The 20,065-nt window shown below is 43.5% G+C and overlaps 1 protein-coding gene across 1 annotated transcript in view; it reads left to right on the top strand.

The window, feature by feature from the left end:
• The window catches only part of GLT1D1 (glycosyltransferase 1 domain containing 1), a 98,332-nt gene that overhangs the window by 62,263 nt on the left and 16,004 nt on the right, over positions 1–20,065 (top strand). Inside the window, exons 9-11 of the mRNA XM_010841264.1 lie at positions 2,286–2,329; positions 4,421–4,541; positions 12,284–12,382. Coding sequence (XP_010839566.1) covers positions 2,286–2,329; positions 4,421–4,541; positions 12,284–12,382 — 264 coding nt within the window. The remainder of the gene's footprint in view (positions 1–2,285; positions 2,330–4,420; positions 4,542–12,283; positions 12,383–20,065) is intronic.

Here is a 20,065-nt window from a genome sequence, read left to right as displayed (position 1 = left end):
TGATAGGATTGTAGGGACCCTATGACAGGTGGAAAGTTATCCGTAAAGATCCTCTTGGTACTTCAGGAAGTAAATTTACCCGAGAAGACGTCATTGTGCATAAAGAGTATGTTAGTTTGGCTTCTGATGGTCAGGAATAAGGTGTGTTTTCTGTGGATTCTGTGATGGCCTTCAGGTGTGCAGGGTCTTGCTGAGAAGTACGGCAGTGTCACTGGGAAAGTACACGTTTGAGATGGAGTGTCTAGATATTTTTGTATTAGTGCTGCAATCTGCAGCTCTCACTCTTATGCATTCTAGCAAGGCTTTGCTATTTAACTTTTCTTCTACTACTCATATAGCAGTTACTGTGTTTCAGAAAAAGTTGTAAGCACTGAATGTGTTTTAACTATTTGATCCTCCCAACAATCCCACGGTGCTGTTATCATTCTCTTCTTATGGATAAGGAGGCTGAAGCCCAGAGAGATCCATTAATGTGCACATGGCCATGTGGCTAGAGATTGGTTTGGGAAGGATTTGACCCAGGTGGTCTGTTTCCAGAGCCTCACTCAGTCTGGACATCTACATATGAGTTTTCTTAAAAGCATGTGGAGTCAAAAAATGTTGGTATAAGAGACCAGTTTAAGTAACATTGCTATTAATGTTTGCATTAATTTAGCAAACATATTGACTACCAGGGATACAATGGGATGAAACAGGGTGCCTGGGAGCTCCACTAGTAATCCAGTGGTTGAGAATCTGACTTGCAATGCAAGAGACACTGATTCAATCCCTGGTCTGGGAACATCTCACATGTCACAGAGCAACTAAGCCCATGAGCCACAACTACTGAAGCTTGTATGCCTGGAGCCTGTACTCCTCAACAAGAGAAGCCACCTCAGTGAGAAGCCCATGCCCCACAACTAGAGAGTAGCCCCCAATCTCCACAACTAGAGAAAGCCCACATACAGCAAAGGAGACCCACCATAGCCAATAAATAAATCTTTAAAAAAAAAAGCATGGCACCTGTCTCATAGGACGTATTTCCTCTAAATATGAAATAGGAGTGAAGTGCAGACTCAAGAATATCACATTGTAACTAATTAAAAGGTTGGACTTGGCTTTTTAAAAATGGAAATATAATTTGTGTGTCATACAATGCACCATTTAAAGTATTTAATACAAAGTTTTGCAGTCATCACCTCTATCTAATTTTGGAGTATTTTCATCATCTCCCCCAAATCCCATACCCATTAGCATTCACTCCCCACCTCCCAGTGCCTAGCAACTAACCTACTCTCTTTCTTTATAGATTTGTCTTTCTGGACATTTCATATAAAAAGAGTCACAATTTAGGGCCTTTTGCAACTGAGTATTATATTTTCAAGGTTCCCCCATACTGTAGCATAAATCAGTACTTCATTCCTTTTTGTTGGCTGAATAATATTTCATTGTATGGACCCCATTTTGTTTTCCCATGTATTGCCCCATGGACGTGACTTTGCTTTAAAATTGTGTGTCTGGAAAGGCTCCATGTTAAAAATAAAATTTTAATTCAGTCAGATCTTTTATTTTAGATCTACCAAGCATTCCAACTCCTTCTGCCTCAAAGGTTTTATGACAAAATCCACCACTGTAATCAACCAGGCAAAACTTTCATTGAAGTATTATGTTTTTGTCAGATTTTCCCTTGACTGTAAATGACTTCTGTTTTAGGAGTTGGGTGGATAATTCTTGGCCTCCCATACCTGGAGCTTCACCAGGCTCTTATCTTATAGACCAAACAGGAAACAGGACTACAGTTGGCCCTGTGTATCATCAGGTTCTGTATACTCAGAAACAACCAACCATAGACTGAAAATATTCAGGAAAAGAGATTCCAGAAAGTTCCAAAAAGCAAAACTTCAATTTGCTGTGCATTGGCACCTATTTAGATTGCATTTATATTAGTACTGTAAGTAATCCATAAATGATTTAAAGTATACAGGAGGATGTGTTTCAGTTAGATGTAAATACTATACCATTTTATATAAAGGACTTGAGCATCCACAGAATTTGATATCTGAGGGGGTCCTGGAACGGTGGATACTGAAGGACGACTGTATGTGTTTGTGTCTTTAAATTTTCTCTCAAGTCCTTCTTTTCCTTATTACTTTGCCATAGCTGGACTCCGGGGTATTCTTTTGTATTTGATTTACTTTTTCCTTTTCTGAGTTGTTACATCTGGCTCTGTTGCCATGATCTGCAATCCTCTTGAGACTTAGATTCATTTCTGGCTTTTCCTAAAATTTATCTTTGTCAATTTTCAGGTTGATCCAGTCTTTACAAGGGAAGTAAAAGCCAAAGTAAAGAGGTAAGTATGGGACTTCCCTGGTGGTCCAGTGGTTAAAACTCCAAGCTTCCAATGAAGAGGATTCGGGCTTGATCCCTGATCAGGGAATGGTAAAGAACCTGCCTGCCAATGCAGGTTCAGTTCCTGGGTTGGGCAGATGCCCTGGAGGAGGGCATGGCAACCCACTCCAGTATCCTTGCCTGGAGAATCCCATAGACAGAGGAGCCTGGTGGGCTACAGTCCATGGGGTCACAAAGAGTTGGACATGACTGAAGCAACAGGGAACTGAGGTCCCACATGCTGAGTGACATGATGAAATACATTTTAAAAAAAGAGAGAGAGATAAGCATAGGGAGTGAATAGGTGTTTTGCAGGAGCGGAAGCCTAATGACTGATAAACAATCCCAGTTCCCAGCATTCACCGTGTCCGAGGCTCTGTTCCCAACACTTCATTAATAATTCCTCCTTTAATTTCCTGATGATCCTGTGAGAATCTGGGCACTATTCCTTTCCCCACTGACAAGCCAGGAAGCTGACATGCTGGGAGCATCAGCAGTTCCCTAGGGAGCAGTCGAGTGGATGCACGTGTGAAGACATACTACCTCGCTAGGTCAGGAAATGCTCAGGAAACCCACTTTGAAGTTATAATTGTCCCTTACCTCGTGGGTCAAAACCGAAAAAAAAAAAAAAAAGACTAAAAATCTGCTGGTGAGGGTGAAAATTGCAGCCATTCCTCTGGAAAGCAATTTGCCAGAGTCTTTGCTATCAATTGTGTTTGCCCGTAACAGAGACCAGGGCTTCCCTGGTGGCTCAGTGTTAAAGAATCCTCCTGCCAGTGCAGGAGATGCAGGTTTGATCCCTGGGCCAGGAAGATCCCCTGGAGGAGGAAATGGCAACCCACTCCAGCATTCTTGCCTGGAAAATCCCATGGACAGAGGAGCCTGGTTGGCTACAGTCCACGAGGTCCCAAAACAGTCAGATACGACTTAGCGACTAAACAGCAGCAACAGAGACCCAACAATGCTGGCTTACACACCCAGGGGTTTTAACTGCTCACATCAAAAAAATCTGAGGTCATTGGTCCAGGACCAGGTAAGACTTCAGAGACATTGTCTCCTGTCTCTCTTTCTTGTGTTCCCTACCTGTGACTTCTATTTCTAGGATGACTGTAGCTGTAGAACTCACACATCACTTTCTGTATTCTAAGTGGGGAGATGGGGCAGGACAAGAGCCAGAAGGATCCTCTCCCGTGTGGGTCAGCCCCCTTTTATGTGTATATCCTCACTCTCCCAGGATCCCAGCTCCTCCTCCTGGCTACTCCACCACCCAGGAGGACTGGGAAACACTGATTTCACCCCCATGTGCAATCATGGATACAGAATGCATGTATGTAAAAGTATCACCAGTTACGTGAAATGATAACCTCAAAACCGTGAGACTGGAGAGGGTTGGGGGAATGGGGACGAATGTCCGTACCGTCAGGTGAGAAAAATAAAACAGGGCAAAACCTCTGTGACAAAGGTTGTGTTACCCTCTTGGTTTTACTATTTCTATTTCTCTCTGTTTATGATACATCTATGATTATCTCTTTGAGTATCTTTTCTAATATTTATCTTTATTTATTTATTTGACTGAACTGGGTCTTAGTTGCGGCATGTGGACTCTAGTTCCCTGACCAGGGATCGAACCCAGGCTCCCTGCATTGGGAGCACGGAATCTTAGCCACTGGACCACCAGGGGACTCACCCTCTCTGAGTATCTTTTAAAAAGCATTGGGAAAAAGGCTGCATTCTTAGGAAAGGTCTGTTTTCTAAATCATTCAGAGAAAAATGGCAAGAGCCACATCTCTGACGTCCAGTATCTGAGAATCATGTGTCTTGTTGGTCAGAAGGATTCAGGATGGAAGCTGATGTGTTCACAGCCTTCGTCCCTCCATTATCAGGGCTGGAAATAGAACAGATTCTCACTCCAGTATGGTTTTCTGTACTGAACTCTTTATCAATCATGCTTCCCTGGTGATCTAAGATATTTCTCCAAAATTGTCATCTCTCCGCCCAGCCTCTCTCTGTAAGATTCCCAGCCATAGATGCTCTCTGCTCCCTGTTGTTTCAGGACCCCTGGGGTACGACTGATCAGGGAGATGGCTCAGGAAGACCTCCATGCAGTCATGAAGAATTGCTTCGCGCTGGTGAATAGCTCTGTCTCTGAAGGCATGTCAGCCGCAATTCTGGAGGTAATGATCTAACGAGCCCTGAAAGTGGAAATATGAAATTGTCGATCACCCCTTTTCTTAGTTATGGAGGTGATGCATTTGTCAATAAAGCTGTGTGCTTCTTAAAGCTAACAAGCACAGTGGCGTCTCTTCGGGAGTTCTAAAGTAGTTTTGAAGTTCTAGCTGGGATTTAAAAATACTATTTTCTTTCTCCTTGCCATTTTTCCTTGCCACTGACAAAATGAAATAAAACTAGGATAGCGTTACCTCTCTGACTCACCAAGTAGCTTCAGTGGGAAGGTGATGGAGACTATGAAGGGCTGGGACAGGATGTGGATAAAGGTGTGTTTTGTAGGAAGCCTTCTTTTGTCTTGATTTCTTCTCCCTCTTTTCAGTGTGTGCAATGATCCCAGAATTTAGGGGATAAGAAAGGGATGGGCTTGTGCACAAGACAGGGGGTGGGTGTGGAAACACACAGAGAAGTGGTTACAGATGCACAGGAGGGCGGGACTGAGGGTGGACCGAACCTCTCCACCTAGTGCTCAGCTCTGAAAAATCGCTTCCTGGACTTTCCTGGTTGCCCAGTGGTTAAGACTACACCCTCCACTGCAGGGGGCGAGGGTTCAACCCCTGGTTGGGGAACTAAGATTACACATGCCACTGTGCTGCGCAGCCAAAAGGAAAAGAAAAATTGCGTACTCTGCTTGGGCTGAATATACACATCCCAGCACAACCTTGCAGTCCATTGCTGGAGTTTTCTGCATTGAAATAAGCCCCTGCTCTTGAAAACCTGGCAGGCTCTAGTTTGACTGTATCAACTCTTGGGTAGAGGACTTAATCCAACCTTGAAGCCCTTTGCAGTCTCTTCTTACTGAGCATTTTCCATAATTGGGTGTTTACCCAGGATATCTTTTTTTTTTGGTATCTAAAAAAATGTTTTTTGGCTGTGCAGCATGGCATGTGAGATCTTAGTTCTCTGACCAGGAATTGAAACTGTGTTCCCTGCATTGATAAAATGGAGTCTTAACCACTGAACTGCCAGGAAAGTCCCAACCTGGATATCTTTTAAAACTTTTTCTGTTTTTTTTTTTGGCCATGCCCTGGAACTTCAGGGATCTTAGTTCCCTGACCAGGGATTAAACCCCTGGCCTACAGTAGTAAAAGTGCGGAGTGCCAACTGCTGGACCATCAGGGAATTCCCTTACCTGGATATCTTAGTGGCTTTGTGCTAGTGACTTGAGGTCATCACCAGTGTGCACTTAATACAGAAGGGTTTTTGCTTTCTCTTATTTTGCTGTTGGTTCATGGTATGCTGGGTTCCTTTAAGGGTGGTATTAGTAAAGAAGAGATGCCATCTGTCCTGTCATAACCAGCTTTTGGTGCTGAGTTGTCTTCATATCCCTAAATCACAAGCCATCAAATATATGGAATTTCCCATAGTTCTTTACACATGACTTGCAGACAATGGATGCCGCAGAAGTCCTATGGATTAGCACTTGATAAAACCCCCTGTTCAGTTCAGTTCAGTTCAGTCGCTCAGTCGTGTCCAACTCTTTGTGACCCCTTGCAATACAGCAAGTCAGGCCTCCCTGTCCATCACCAACTCCCAGAGTTTACTCAAACTCATGCCCATGAGTCGGTGATGCCATCTAACCACCTCATCCTCTGTCACCCCCTTCTCCTCCTGCCTTCAATCATTCCCAGCATCAGGGTCTTTTCCCTGGTATGAGTGAGTCAGTTCGTCCCATCGGGTGGCCAAAGTATTGGAGTTTCAGCTTCAGCATTAGGCCTTCCAATGAATATTTAGGACTGATTTCCTTTAGGATGGACTGGTTTGATCTCCTTGCAGTCCAAGGGACTCTCAAGAGTCTGTCTCCTCCAACACCACGGTTCAAAAGTTATCAATTCTTCAGCACTCAGCTTTCTTTATAGTCCAACTCTCACATCCATACATGACTACTGGTAAAACCATAGTTTTGACCAGATGGACCTTTGTTGGCAAAGTGATGTCTCTGCTTTTTAATATGCTGTCTAGGTTGGTTAAAAATTTCTTCTTCTAAGGAGTAAGCGTCTTTTAATTTCATGGCTGCAGTCACCATCTGCAGTGATTTTGGAGCCCAAAAAATAAAGTCTCTCACTGTTTCCTTATCTGTTTGCCATGAAGTGATGGGACCAGATGCCATGATCTTAGTTTTCTGAATGTTGAGTTTGAACCCAACTTTTTCACTCTCCTCTTTCACTTTCATCAAGAGGCTCTTTAGTTCTTCACTTTCTGCCATAAGGGTGGTGTCATCTGCATATCTGAGGTTACTGATATTTCTCCTGGCAATCTTGATTCCAGCTTGTGCTTCCTCCAGCCCAGCATTTCAAATGATGTACTCTGCATATAAGTTAAATAAACAGGGTGACAATATACAGCTTTGACTTACTCCTTTCCCGATTTGGAACCAGTCTGTTGTTCTATGTCCAGTTCTAACTGTTGCTTCTTGACCTGCATACAGATTTCTCAAGAGGTAGGTAGGGTGGTCTGGTATTCCCATCTTTTGAAGAATTTTCCAGTTTGTTGTGATCCACACAGTCAAAGGCTTTGGCATAGTCAATGAAGCAGAAGTAGATGTTTTTCTGGCACTCTCTTGCTTTTTCGATGATCCAACGGATGTTGGCAATTTGATCTGTTTCCTCTGCCTTTTGTAAATCCAGTTTGAACATCTGGAAATTCACAATTCATGTACTGTTGAAGCCTGATTTGGAGAATTTTGACATCACTTTGCTAGCATGTGAGATGAGTGCAATTGTGCAGTAGTTTGAACATTCTTGCCTTTCTTTGGGATTGGAATAAAAACTGATGTTTTCCAGTCCTGTGGCCACTGCTGAGTTTTCCAAATTTGCTGGCATATTGAGTGCAACACTTTCCTAGCATCATCTTTTAGGATTTGAAATAGCTCAACTGGACTTCCACCACCTCCACTAGCTTTGTTCGTAGTGATGCTTCCTAAGGCCCACTTGACTTCACACTCCAGGATGTCTGGATCTAGGTGAGTGATCACACCATCGTGGTTATCTGAGTCATGAAGATCTTTTTTGTACAGTTCTTCTGTGTATTCTTGCCACCTCTTCTTAATATCTTCTGCTTCTATTAGATCCCTACCATTTCTGTCCTTTATTGAGCCCATCTTTGCATGAAATGTTCCCTTGGTAACTCTAGTCTTTCCCATTCTGTTGTTTTCCTCTATTTCTTTGCACTGATCACTGAGAAAGGCTTTCTTATCTCTCCTTGCTATTCTTGGGAACCCTGCATTCAAATGGGTATATCTTTCCTTTTCTCCTTTGCCTTTTGCTTCTCTGCTTTTCTCAGCTATTTGTAAGGCCTCCTTAGACAACCGTTTTGTCTTTTTGCATTTCTTTTTCTTGGGGATGGTCTTGATTACTGCCTCCTGTACAATGTCATGAACCTCCGTCATAGTTCTTTAGGCACTCTGCCAGATCTAATCCCTTGAATCTATTCGCTTTGAATCTAATCCCTTGAATCCCTTGAATCTATTTCTACCCCCTGCAGAAAAGGAAATGTTTGGCCATTGGTCCTCCAAGTCTTTGAATCACATTTCACATCCACACTCTCATAACCCTAGTTTTTCACTTCAAGGTCTACTTAATTAGAGCAATGCTATTATTGTATCATAAGTTGTTTGTAACATCCATTTATTCCTTTGGACACTAGTTGAATTTACTGACCAAAGGTACAATTTGTGAATATTGATGTTTCAGAGGTCATGGTAAATAATTAAAGCAGGAAAAAAAAAATGATGCTCCGTAAACTTAAGCAATGACTGATGTTGTATGCCTAATATTTTCTGCAAATGTGGCATCATTTAAAAAAGCAAACATAAAAAAATAAAATACTGTGGGCTGGGATAGAAGCTATATACTGACGCCTGTAATTCTCGTGTTCGGAAGCTTTTAGAGCACAGAGCCTGGATTTGTGACATGTTCTTCTTCATCTAGATGTTGAATGCCTCAATATCTCAATCTGAGCTTAATGATTAGCATTAATCTCCATTGTGGTTTAAAATCAGCTTTCAACTAGAATCACTGGAGCAGTACATTGTACTCTTCATATTAGCTTTAAAAATGTACATTCTTAAGAGTACCAGTCCTCAAGCCTTGGTGAATTGCTCCTTTGTATGTAAATACACATTTCCTCTCCCCCACCTTCTTAAGAAAAGGTAAAGTGGATTTGGGGAATGATTTTGTAGCCAGCACATACAGCATTTCATTGCAGATGAATTGCTGTCAGATCTCATTTACTTCAAAGGAAAGGCAGCTCTGAGTAATTCCATCTGCTTTCAGATGCCGACACTGTGTTCCTTTTGAAAACTCCAAAATAACCTTTGGGATGAAGGTTTTGAATGAAACTGATTTTAGAGGAGCCATGGAGGGTGGATTTCATTAAAATCAATTCAAAGATCCAAAATGGTTAATCACAGAATAAGTGCATCTCACTTTGGAGGGAGGGGATTTTTTGACCTTTCAGAATTAGCATTGTTTTATTATGCATGGGTGCATGCTAAGTCGCTTCAGTTGTGTCCCACTCTTTTCCACCTTGTGGACTGTGGCCCGCCAGCCTCCCCTGTCAATGGGATTCTTTAGGCAAGAATTCTGGAGTGGATTGCCATAACCTCCTCCAGGGATTCTTCCCAATACGAGGATCAAGCCCAGTTCTCTTACGTATTCTCCATTGGCTGGTGGGTTCTTAACCACTAGTGCCACCTGGGAGAAGTGCCACCTGGAGAAGGCAATGGCAACCCACTCCAGTACTCTTGCCTGGAAAATCCCATGGATGGAGGGGCTTGGTGGGCTATGGTCCATAGGATCGCAGAGTCAGACAGGACTGAGTGACTTCACTTTCACTTTCATCCATTGGAGAAGGAAATGGCAACCCACTCCAGTGTTCTTGCCTGGAGAATCCCAGGGACGGAGGAGCCTGGTGGGCTGCCGTCTATGGGGTCGCACAGAGTCGGATATGACTGAAGCGACTTAGCAGCAGCAGCAGTGCCACCTGGGAAGCCCTTGTTTTGTTTCAGAGGCATGTAAAAATCCCATATGATAAGACACATTTCTTTTAAATGTGAACTGTCACCCACCAGGCTCTCCTGTCCATGGGATTTCCCAGGCAAGAATACTGGTGAGGGTTGCATTTCCTCCTCCAGAGGATCTTCCCGACCCAAGAATAGAACCCATGTCTCCTGCATTGGCAGGCTGATTCTTTACCACTGAGCTACCTGGGAAGCCCAATATAGACACCTATATAAGGCACCCTTCAAAAACTCACTTACTGTGTTGATACAGAGCCCTGGTGGCTGTGTTTCCAAAGACTGTTCTGCAACGTAGACTGGGGGGTCATGTCTCTGAAAACCCTTATCAGCCCGGCTGAGGATGGTGCACCAGAGACAAAGCTTTTAAATTTATTTTTATTTGTTCATTGTTTGGCCACAACGCCCGGCGTGTAGAATCGTAATTCCCCAACTGGGGATTAAACCCACACCGCCTGCAGTGGGAGGTAGAGTCTTAACCACTGGACCACCAGGGGACGCCCCAACGAAGCTTTTTTAAAAGTTCAAATGTGAAGCTTCCACCCACTTGCTGGATGCTTGAAGAGCTCATGGTGGGCAAGAGAAATCCAGCGACTGCAAACTTGACTAAGTGTTTGGTACCTCTTGAGCTCTGATGTTTCCTCTTCTTAGTCCCCAAATGGGGCCCCAGGCACCAGATTTGAGCTGATTTCTGCTCCAAGTGCCCCTCCCCAACACTGCCCCTTTCCCGGATCATGACCTGAAGGGGTTCAGAGGGTAAGCTCGCTCATCTCCAAACACCATCTCCCCAAGACATTCCCAGGCACTGTGTGCATCAGGACCAGCATCACAGCACAGTCATATTCTGAGACTTTGCCTTTTTGAAGAGGTAACTTTACACCTAAAGAAAGTGACTTGAGAATCAACCATCCTTAATGTCACATCTTGGCTGAATGAAGATAGCATTTCCATATGCTTTTTAAATGACATGTTTTTTTTTCTTTCTCTTTTATTGAAGTATAATTGATTTACAATATAATATTAGTTTCAGCTGTACAGCAAAGTGATCCTGTTATATGTATGCATCTATATTCTTTTTTTCCAATTCTTTTCTATTATAGGTTATTATAAGATATTGAATATACAGTTGCTTATGCTATACAGTAAATCCTTGCTGTTTAAGATGAACTTTGTCTCCCCAAAATTATAGTGATGAGGAATGGATTTGAGACCCGCTGTGTCAGTCGAGAGCAAAGCTCCCACCAGGGAAAGACCACAGTTTTGTGATTCTTGGACTGTGGTCTTTTCCAAAATGCCAGATGGTGCTCACTGGAGGTCGGAACCCAAGGCCCAAACAGTGGGCTCATAAGGGGGCTGTGACCCTAACGCTGAGATGCAGAGTTACTTTCTGCCCGTGCTGCTGAGTTTTCTTGTTCCCAAGTGTAATGAGAGTTGTTGTTCAGTCGCTAAGTTGTGTCCATCTCTTTTTGACCCCATGTACTGCACATGCCAGGTTTCCCTGTTCTTCACTATCCCCTGGAGTTTGCTCAAACTCATGTGTTGAGTCAGTGATGCCATCCAACCATCTCATCCTCTGCCTCTCTCTTTTCCTCCTGCCCTCAGTCTTTCCCAGCATCAGGATCTTTTCCAATGAGTTGGCTCTTCGCATCAGGTAGCCAGAGTATTGGAGCTTCAGCATCAGTCCTTCCAAGGAATATTCTGGGTTGATTTCCTTTAGGATTGATTGGTTTGATCCCCTTGCAGTCCAAGGGACTTTCAAAAGTCTTCTCCAACACCACAGGTTCAAAAGCATCAGTTCTTTGTCGCTCAGCTTTCTTTATGGTCCAACTCTCACATCCATACATGACTACTGGAAAAACCATAGCTTTGATTCTAATGATAGTGGAGGGTCCCAATCTTTACCCTATAAGATGAGAAGGGAAATTTATGACTTGGAGACTTTTATCATCATGAGGAACCCCATGCTGGCTGATCCCAGGCATTTGAGACTGGAAAGGTTGTTTAGTGGGTAATCAGGTGATAAATCTTATTCCACCTTACGTCTGTATCCATGCCAAAGGGATGTGTACAGACCTGGTGGCAATCATATGGCTGGTGCTGAAAGAAAATTACCCATCAAGGAAAGTGAGAATGATGATAATTAAAAATGTATACTCCAAGGACTTCCCTGCTGCTCCAGTGGCAAAGTCTCCATGCTCCCAATACAGGGGGCTGGGGTTCGATCCATGGTCAGGGAACTAGATTCCACATTCCACAGCTAAGAGTTCACATGCCACCATGGAGATCCTGCGAGCAGCAACCAAAACCCGGTGCAGCCAAATAAATAGGTAAATATTTTCAAAAAGTGTACTCCAGGCTGCCATTGAAGAAGGGTGAACTGAACATTGGAGAAAGAGAAGGTTTCTTTGTGATGTTGCAGTAAGATAGGCCATTACAGTATATAGTTTGCCAACGCTTACAAATATAGTCAGTCATTAAGATTCAGTGTGTAGTTGGAAAATCCGGGATTTGTGTTGGGAAACCACTTTGGGCAAAGTTTTGGGGTGATTTTTTGGGTGGTGCCAGAGCTCCAGTGAAACTAAGGAGTCATTCTGTCACAGATTGGCTCATCTCACCACACAGACTCTGACAGTGATCGCCCACCTGTCTCCTTTGCCCTTTACATCCTTTCAGGCAATGGATTTGGAAGTTCCGGTGTTGGCGAGGAACATCCCTGGAAACTCTGCGGTGGTGAAGCATGAAGTTACAGGATTGCTGTTTTCAGACCCTCAGGTAAAGGAGAGCGATTTCTCTGTATTCACCTGGTCTGAGTCGTTTTCATCCGCCTGTGGTTCAGATAGTCTGTAATTTGCATCTTTGTGATTAGCTCTCAGTGTTCCCTTTACACAGTAAGTCCCCTACAGACAAACAAGCCCAATTCTGAGAGCACATTCATAAGTCCAGTTTGTTTGTAAGTCCAGCAAAATTAGCTTGGGTACCCAACTAACACAATTGGCTATACAGTACTGTACTGCAATAGGGTTATAATACTTTTCATATAAATACTACATAAAAAGCAAACAATTAAGAAAACATTTTTAATCTTACGGTGCAGGACCTTGAAAAATACAGTAAGACAATTGACATACAGGGCTGGCAGTGAGTGAACAGACGAGTTCACTCACTGAGTGAACTGACTAGAGGAGGGAGAGGAGGTGGGAAAAGGCAGAGCTGAAGGATTGTCAGCAACAGGAGACGGAGGGCAAGCTGCAACTTCACTCACGCCTGATGTTGATGGCTCAGGTTCCGGTTCCTTGCTGGATTTAATTCTATCGACCCTCTTAAAAAAACAATCCAGTGATGTCTGGGTAGTAGCTCTTTTTTTTCTCATCATAGATGACACAGTAGCACTGGATTGCTTTCTGAACGTCTGCTGCAAGCTTCATGTACCATTCGACATGAGGGCCCTGTGCCTCAGAACCTACCAGTGCCTCCTCAAGTAAAGAAAACCCCCAGGCCATTTCCTGCATCATGAGTCTCTTCAGTTCTTCAGTTACTCCTTCTGCCTCTTGTCTCTCTTCATCCTTTCTCCGCCGCTGCTCTCAGGCTTGTTTCTGGGCATCCTGGACTTGAAATAAAGATGCTGTACTCCTGTACTGTATACAGTGCTGAGCAGTAAAGTACACAAAAGCACAGCCACTCGTAGAGGAGGCACGTGACAACGTGCGCCAGTGGTGGTGGTTTAGTTGCTAAGTCCTGTCTCGTTCTTGCAACCCCTGTAGCCCACCAGGCTCCCCTGTCCTTGTGGTTTTCCAGGCAAGAATACTGGAGTGGGTTGCCACTCCCTACATGATTGGACTTGCGAATGCGAATTAGCATCTTTGAAAGCTAGCAACTTGAAGGTTTACATGTAGGGGACCTACTGTAATCAGTAGAAGAGTATATGGAACACAGGGTCACTTGGTCACATGGGCAGCCTCCTGGACATGTCACTAAAAGAAACCTAGGGACTTTCCAGAAACATGAGACCTGGGTTCTATTTCTGATGCTGCTGGTGTTGATTACCATGACCTTGAGCAAGTCACTTCCCTTCTTAGATGCTTGAATTTCTAGTTTCTTTTTTTAAAGTTTATTTTATTGAAATATAGTTGATTTACAATGTGTTAGTTTCTGCTGTATAGGACAGTGATTCAGTGATATATGTATATACATGTATGCATTCTCTTTCATATTCTTTTCCATCATGGTTTATCACAGGATATTTAATATAGTTCCCTGTGTTCTACAGTAGGATCTTGTCATTTATCCATGCCATATGTAGTAGGTTGCACCTGCTGCTGCTGCTGCTGCTAAGTCGCTTCAGTCGTGCCCGACTCTGTGCGACCCCATGGACGGCAGCCCACCAGGCTCCCCCGTCCCTGGGATTCTCCAGGCAAGAACACTGGAGTGGGTTGCCATTTCCTTCTCAAAAAGTGAAGTCGCTCAGTTGTGTCCGACTCTTCGAAATCCCATGGACTGCAGCCCACCAGCCTCCTCCGCCCATGGGATTTTCCAAGCAAGAGTACTGGAGTGGGGTGCCATTGCCTTCTTATCTACTAACCCCAAACTTCCAAATAGATTTCTGGTTTCTGATGCAGGTGTTCTTCAGGTATAATCCTATGGTTCTGGAATATCCCCCAGTATTCAGAAGATTGCCATATATCTGATCCCTTGCAGTTCTTCAAAACAATGTACAGAAGAGGCAGCATGGTTGTGTTCATACATGTATGTGTCTGATACATGTGTGCATCTGAAATTAAAATAAAGGCCAGTGCAGTTGACATTGGGCACAGATGATGGGCACAGTGCCATCCAGGGCACACGTGTGTGCCAGGACCTTCCAGGATATGTGTGAGAGGGTTCCAGCCCCAAGGTCTGAAGTTCCAAGGATGTGCCTTTAAACCCCCGGGACCCTGTGCAGGGCGTGTAGCCTTAACCTGAGTCTCCAAGCTCCATCTTCTCCTCGGGACAAGTGGAACTAATTTTAACAGCGCATAGAGGTTAAAGCAGCTGATGATATACAGGGCTGAGCCGTGGGTACGGCACTCAGCCCAAGGCTCTGGGTACCGTTATCAGCAAAAGGAGAGCCCTTGATGCCCTATAGCTCGTGTTGTTGTTGTTTAGTCAGTAAGTTGTGTCTCACGCTTTGTGACCCCTTGGACTGTAGTCCTGCAGAATCTTCTGTCCATGGAATTCTCCAGGCCACAATACTGGAGTGGGTTGCCATTTCCTCTTCCAGCAGACTTCCAGATCCAGGGATCAAACCCACATTTCCTGCATTGCAGGCGGGTTCTTTATCACTGAGCCACTGTGGAAGCCCTTTCCTTTGAATGTTGTTGTTTGAGGAGGGCGGGGCAACCCACTCCAATATTCTTGCCTGGAAAATCCCGTGGACAGAGGAGCCTGGAGACTACAGTCCATGGGGTCAAAAAGAGTTGGACACAACTGAAGCAAGTTAGCATGCACGCAGTGCACATGTTATTTTTTAGTTGCTAAGTCATGTCTGACTCTTTTGTGACCCCATGGACTGTAGCCTGCCAGGCTCCTCTGTCCATGGGATTCTCCAGGCAAGAATACTGGTGCAGGGTGCCATTTCCTTCTCCAGCGGATCTTCCCAACCCAGAGATCGAACCTGCGTCTCCTGCATTGCAGGCAGATTCTTTACCACTGAACCACTGGGGAAGCTGAGCCATCGGGGAAGCCCTTTCCTTTGAATAGTAACCCCTAAAAGCCAAAACAATACCAGGAAATGAAGAGTGTGTAGTGGTTCCCTGCTGATTCTCTAGACAAAAGCATATTGCTTTTTACCACGTTCTGCATCTCTCCACATTAGCACCAGCCATGCCGGAGGTCATAGGATATTGTCTCCCCGTGGGCAAAGAGATTTTATTTTTATCTTCCCAAACACACTATTTATTTTATAGCTCAATTTCAAACCACTGCAGTTTTATCAGCAAGTGTCTGAATAGCCATCACTTACAAATGGGTGTATCAAGTCCAGTGTTAGAACAAGAACAGTTTGGCTCTCCTGACTTCACTTCATGTTCCTTGTAAGACATTCCTTTTAATATTTGCAAATAACGATCCTGTCACTGACACATCCAAGTTATTTCTGCTGGTTACCGGCTTCCTGTGAGTTATCAGACACAGCCCCGAAGCACTGACAAAGTTAAGGCTTGGGCCTATTTTGATTCCAACTCTTTAATGTTACTTTTACAAAGGATGTTAAAAAAAAAAAAAAATAGAACGGCTCTATGTTTCAAACAGGAGGAGGCTGTGGTTTTTTTTTTTTTTTTCCTTTTTAATATCACATTTTGAAACATGTGCTAGACACAGATATCACACGTGGCTTTGTTTCATAGTCATGATCAGACTCGACCTAGCATGGAGTGGGAGCTGTTGCTTTAAAAACAAATGTGCATTTTCCACAAGTCAGTGGCTGCGGTTGCTGTCATCTCGGTTCAGGAGCTCAGATGAAATTAACCACTGACTGGTTGTCAGTGTTTGTGAGATTTATTTCAAATGTGTATTCAAATATGTCCTCGAAGCTCTGTCTCACTTATTAAGGGACTTCCATGCAAGGGTGTCAGTTTCATAAAGTTAATATAGATAGATACATAGAAACACAGATGGATACATAGTTACATATATACATAGATACATACATATGTACACACATGTGCATTTGCTCTGTCCTGTCCAACTCTTTGCAACCCCATGAACTGTAGCCTGCCAGGCTCCTCTGTCCATGGGATTTTCCAGGCAAAAATACTAAAGTGGGCTGCTATTTCCTACTCTAGGAGATCTTCCCGACCCAGGGATCAAACCCTCGTCTCTTGTGTCTCCTGCATTGGCAGGCAAGCGGACTCTTTACCACTGAGCCACCTGGGAAAGCCACATACATACATATAAAATGCAAAAAGTCATATTTTGGATTTTCAACAAAATGATGATTAAAAATATTCAGCTGTGGTAGGAACAAAATAACCTCTGTTTTTATACACCTCAACCATGGAAAACCTTAATTTACATGAAGCTTTCCAAACCTACTAAACATTGATTTTTTTGTTGTTGTTACCTCGACAATCTCATTCTTTTTCTTTTTAGGAAGAAAAGAGCTGAGCTATTTTATGGCACCATTTTATAGCTTCAGAATTAAAATCCATTTGACATTTAGTAGAAACTGTGAATCTATATTCTTTCTCAAGGACAGACTTTTGAAGTGTGGTCCAAACTAATGTTGCTGGGAGGTTCTGTTTGTTTTTTAGGCAACTGTAAAGAAAATCATAACTTTTGTAATAATGATGATGACAGCTAACATTTATCATGTATGTATTTTGTTCCGGCCTCTCTTCTTTGTGTTCATCATGCACTTTTACTAAGACTGTTTGATTTTCAAACTTTGATAGTCAATCCAAAGTTTCAGGTTTGGAAGAAGTGAGGCATGTCGGAGACATAGCAGCCTCCTTCAGGCTGTGTTTGGAACTTGAGTTTTCCACTCGAAATATGAGTGATCCTGGACACATTTCTTCTTCCTGCACTCAGTCCTTGACCCTTAAGATGGAGATAATGATGTTGGTCTTTGGGGAACAGCAGAAAGCACGTGGGGTTGAGTTCCGTCCTTGGTCTCAGAGGAGAGCTGTGTGGATACAGAGTTAATCATATTCACGGTGCTGACCGCTGGGTGATGTCATTGGCTGCCCCCTGGGAGCTATATAGTCTGCAGAGCTCTGGAATTAGGTTCAATACAGCGAGACGTTCTCCTTGTGAGATCTGGCCAGCGTCATGCAAAATATCATTTCTCTTTTTATTCAAAACAAGTGTTTAACTTTTTAATTCTATTTATCTATTTTCGATTGATGATTGCTTTACAATATTGGTTTGCCATTCTCTCCATTCATCTCACCCTCTCCTTCCTCTCCCCCACCTTGTCCACAAGCCTGTTCTCTATGTCTGCATCTCCATTGCTGCCCTGTGAATAGGCTCATCAGTACCATCTTTCTAGATTCCATATATATGTGTCAATATATGATATTTGTAAAGCAAATTTTTAACTTTTTAGTCAAACATTTAGGATTCTTGGATATGAAATAAGTGGCGCTGGTGGTAAAGAACCTGCCTGCCAATGTACGAGACATAAGAGGTGTGGGTTCGATCCCTGGGTCGGGAAGATCCGCTGGAGGATGGCACGGCAACCCACTCCAGTGTTCTCGCCTGGAAAAATCCCATGGACAGAGGAGCCTGGAGGGCTAGAGCCCATGGGGTCGAAAAGAGTCAGACACAACTGAGTGAACTTAGCACTAACACATGATGTATAAGCCCCCAACCAGTCCCTTCAAAATGTAAAAGCACAGATGAATGTTCACTGTTGATCGGATTTCCACTGAAGCCCAAAGGAAGCTCAGGGCAAACTCAGTTCAGTTCAGTTCAGTCGCTCAGTCGTGTCCGACTCTTTGCAACCCCACAGACTGCAGCACGCCAGGCCACCCTGTCCATCGCCAGCTCCAGGAGTTTACTCAAACTCATATCCACTGAGTCGGTGATGCCATCCAACCATCTCATCCTCTGTCGTCCCCTTTTCCTCCCGCCTTCAATCTTTCTCAGCATCAGAGTCTTTTCAAATGAGTCAGCTCTTCGCATAGGTGGCCAAAGTATTAGGATTTCAGCTTCAGCATCAGTCCTTCCAGTGAATATTCAGGACTTATTTCCTTTAGGATGGACTGGTTTGATCTCCTTGCAGTCCAAGGGACTCTCAAAAGTCGTCTCCAACAACACAGTTCAAAAACATCAATTCTTCAGCACTCAGCTTTCTTTATAGTCCAACTCTCACATCCATACACGACTACTGGAAAAACCATAGCTTTGACAAGATGAACCTTTGTTGGCAAAGTAATGTCTCTGCTTTTTAATATGCTGTCTAAGCTGGTCATAGCTTTTCTTCCAAGGAGCAAGCGTCTTTTAATTTCATGGCTGCAATCACCATCTGCAGTGATTTTGGAGCTCCCCAAAAATAAAGTCTGTCACTGTTTCCCCATCTATTTGCCATCAAGTGATGGGACCAGATGCCATGATCTTAGTTTTCTGAATGTTGAGTTTGAAGCCAACTTTTTCACTTTCCTCTTTTCACTTTCATCAAGAGGCTCTTTAGTTCTTCCTTGCTTTCTGCCATAAGGGTGGTGTCATCTGCATATCTGAGGTTATTGATATTTCTCCCGGCAGTCTTGATTCCAGCTTGTACTTCATCCAGCCCAGAGTTTCTCATGATGTACTCTGCATGTAAGTTAAATAAGGGGGGTGACAATATACAGCCTTGATGTACTCCTTTCCCTATTTGGAACTGGTCTGTTCCATGTCCAGTTCTAACTGTTGCTTCCTGACCTGCATATAGATTTCTCAATAAGCAGGTCAGGTGGTCTGGTATTCCCATCTGTTTAAAAATTTTCCAGAGTTTGTCATGATCCATACAGTCAAAGGCCAGGGCAAACTAAATCCCAAGTCAATATAACATTTATTTATATGGATTTGCCCTTTAGGGTGACCATATTGTTCATTGTGCAAAACCAGGATATCTTTGAGAGTGAAAGTGGTGTTATTATTTGTGTTTAATCTTTTGGCCACACTTTGCAGCATGTGGGGTCTTATTTCCCTGACCAGGGATTAAATCCATGTCCCATGTATTGGAAGTGCAGAGTCTTAATCACTGGACTGCCAGTGAAGTCTCAAAGAAGGTGCTATTGATAATTATGCTGAGATGACAGCTTTGCACCTGAACAAAATGACTGTCTGCTTGAAAATCTGGGATCAGGTGCATGGCTGGTATTTGTCCCGGGACCAGGGTGAGTCCAACCACGTGTAGGAGTTACAATTTCCTAATAGCCACGTTCAAAGAAAATAAAAAGAAACAGATGAAATTCATATCAATAATACAATATGTTTTATTTAGCTCCATCTAGCCAAACTTGCATCCTCTCAACATGTAATCGATATAAATATTTTTTTAAAGATTTATTTATGGTTGCTCTGGTTCTTCGTTGTTGCGTCTGAACTTTCTCTAGTTTCAGTGAACGGGGGCTTCTCTTTGTTGCAGTGAGCAGGCTTCTCATTGCAGTGGCTTCTCTTGTTGCAGAGCACCCGCTCTAGGCATGTGGGCTTCAGCAGTTGTGGCGCACAGGCTTAGTTGCTCTGCACCATGTGGGATCTTCCTGGACGAGGGATCAAACCCATGTCCCTGCATTGGCCAGTGGACTCCCAACCACTCGACCACTAGGGAAACCCGGTATGAATACTGTTTAATGAGATCTTTACATTCTTTTTTTTTTTTTTTTTTAAGTCTCTGAAATCTTGTGTGTATTTTACACACCAGCTCATCTCCATCTGGAGATTAAATTTGTATTGAACTACTTGGTTTGCATTGAGACTTCATACAGTTTGCAGTTG

The sequence above is a fragment of the Bison bison genome, unplaced genomic scaffold (assembly GCF_000754665.1).
Source record: "Bison bison bison isolate TAMUID 2011002044 unplaced genomic scaffold, Bison_UMD1.0 scf7180017864160, whole genome shotgun sequence".
In the NCBI taxonomy this organism is placed as follows: Eukaryota; Metazoa; Chordata; class Mammalia; order Artiodactyla; family Bovidae; genus Bison; species Bison bison.
Note: the sequence above shows the minus strand (reverse complement) of the source record. Positions and strands in the feature narration are given on the sequence as shown.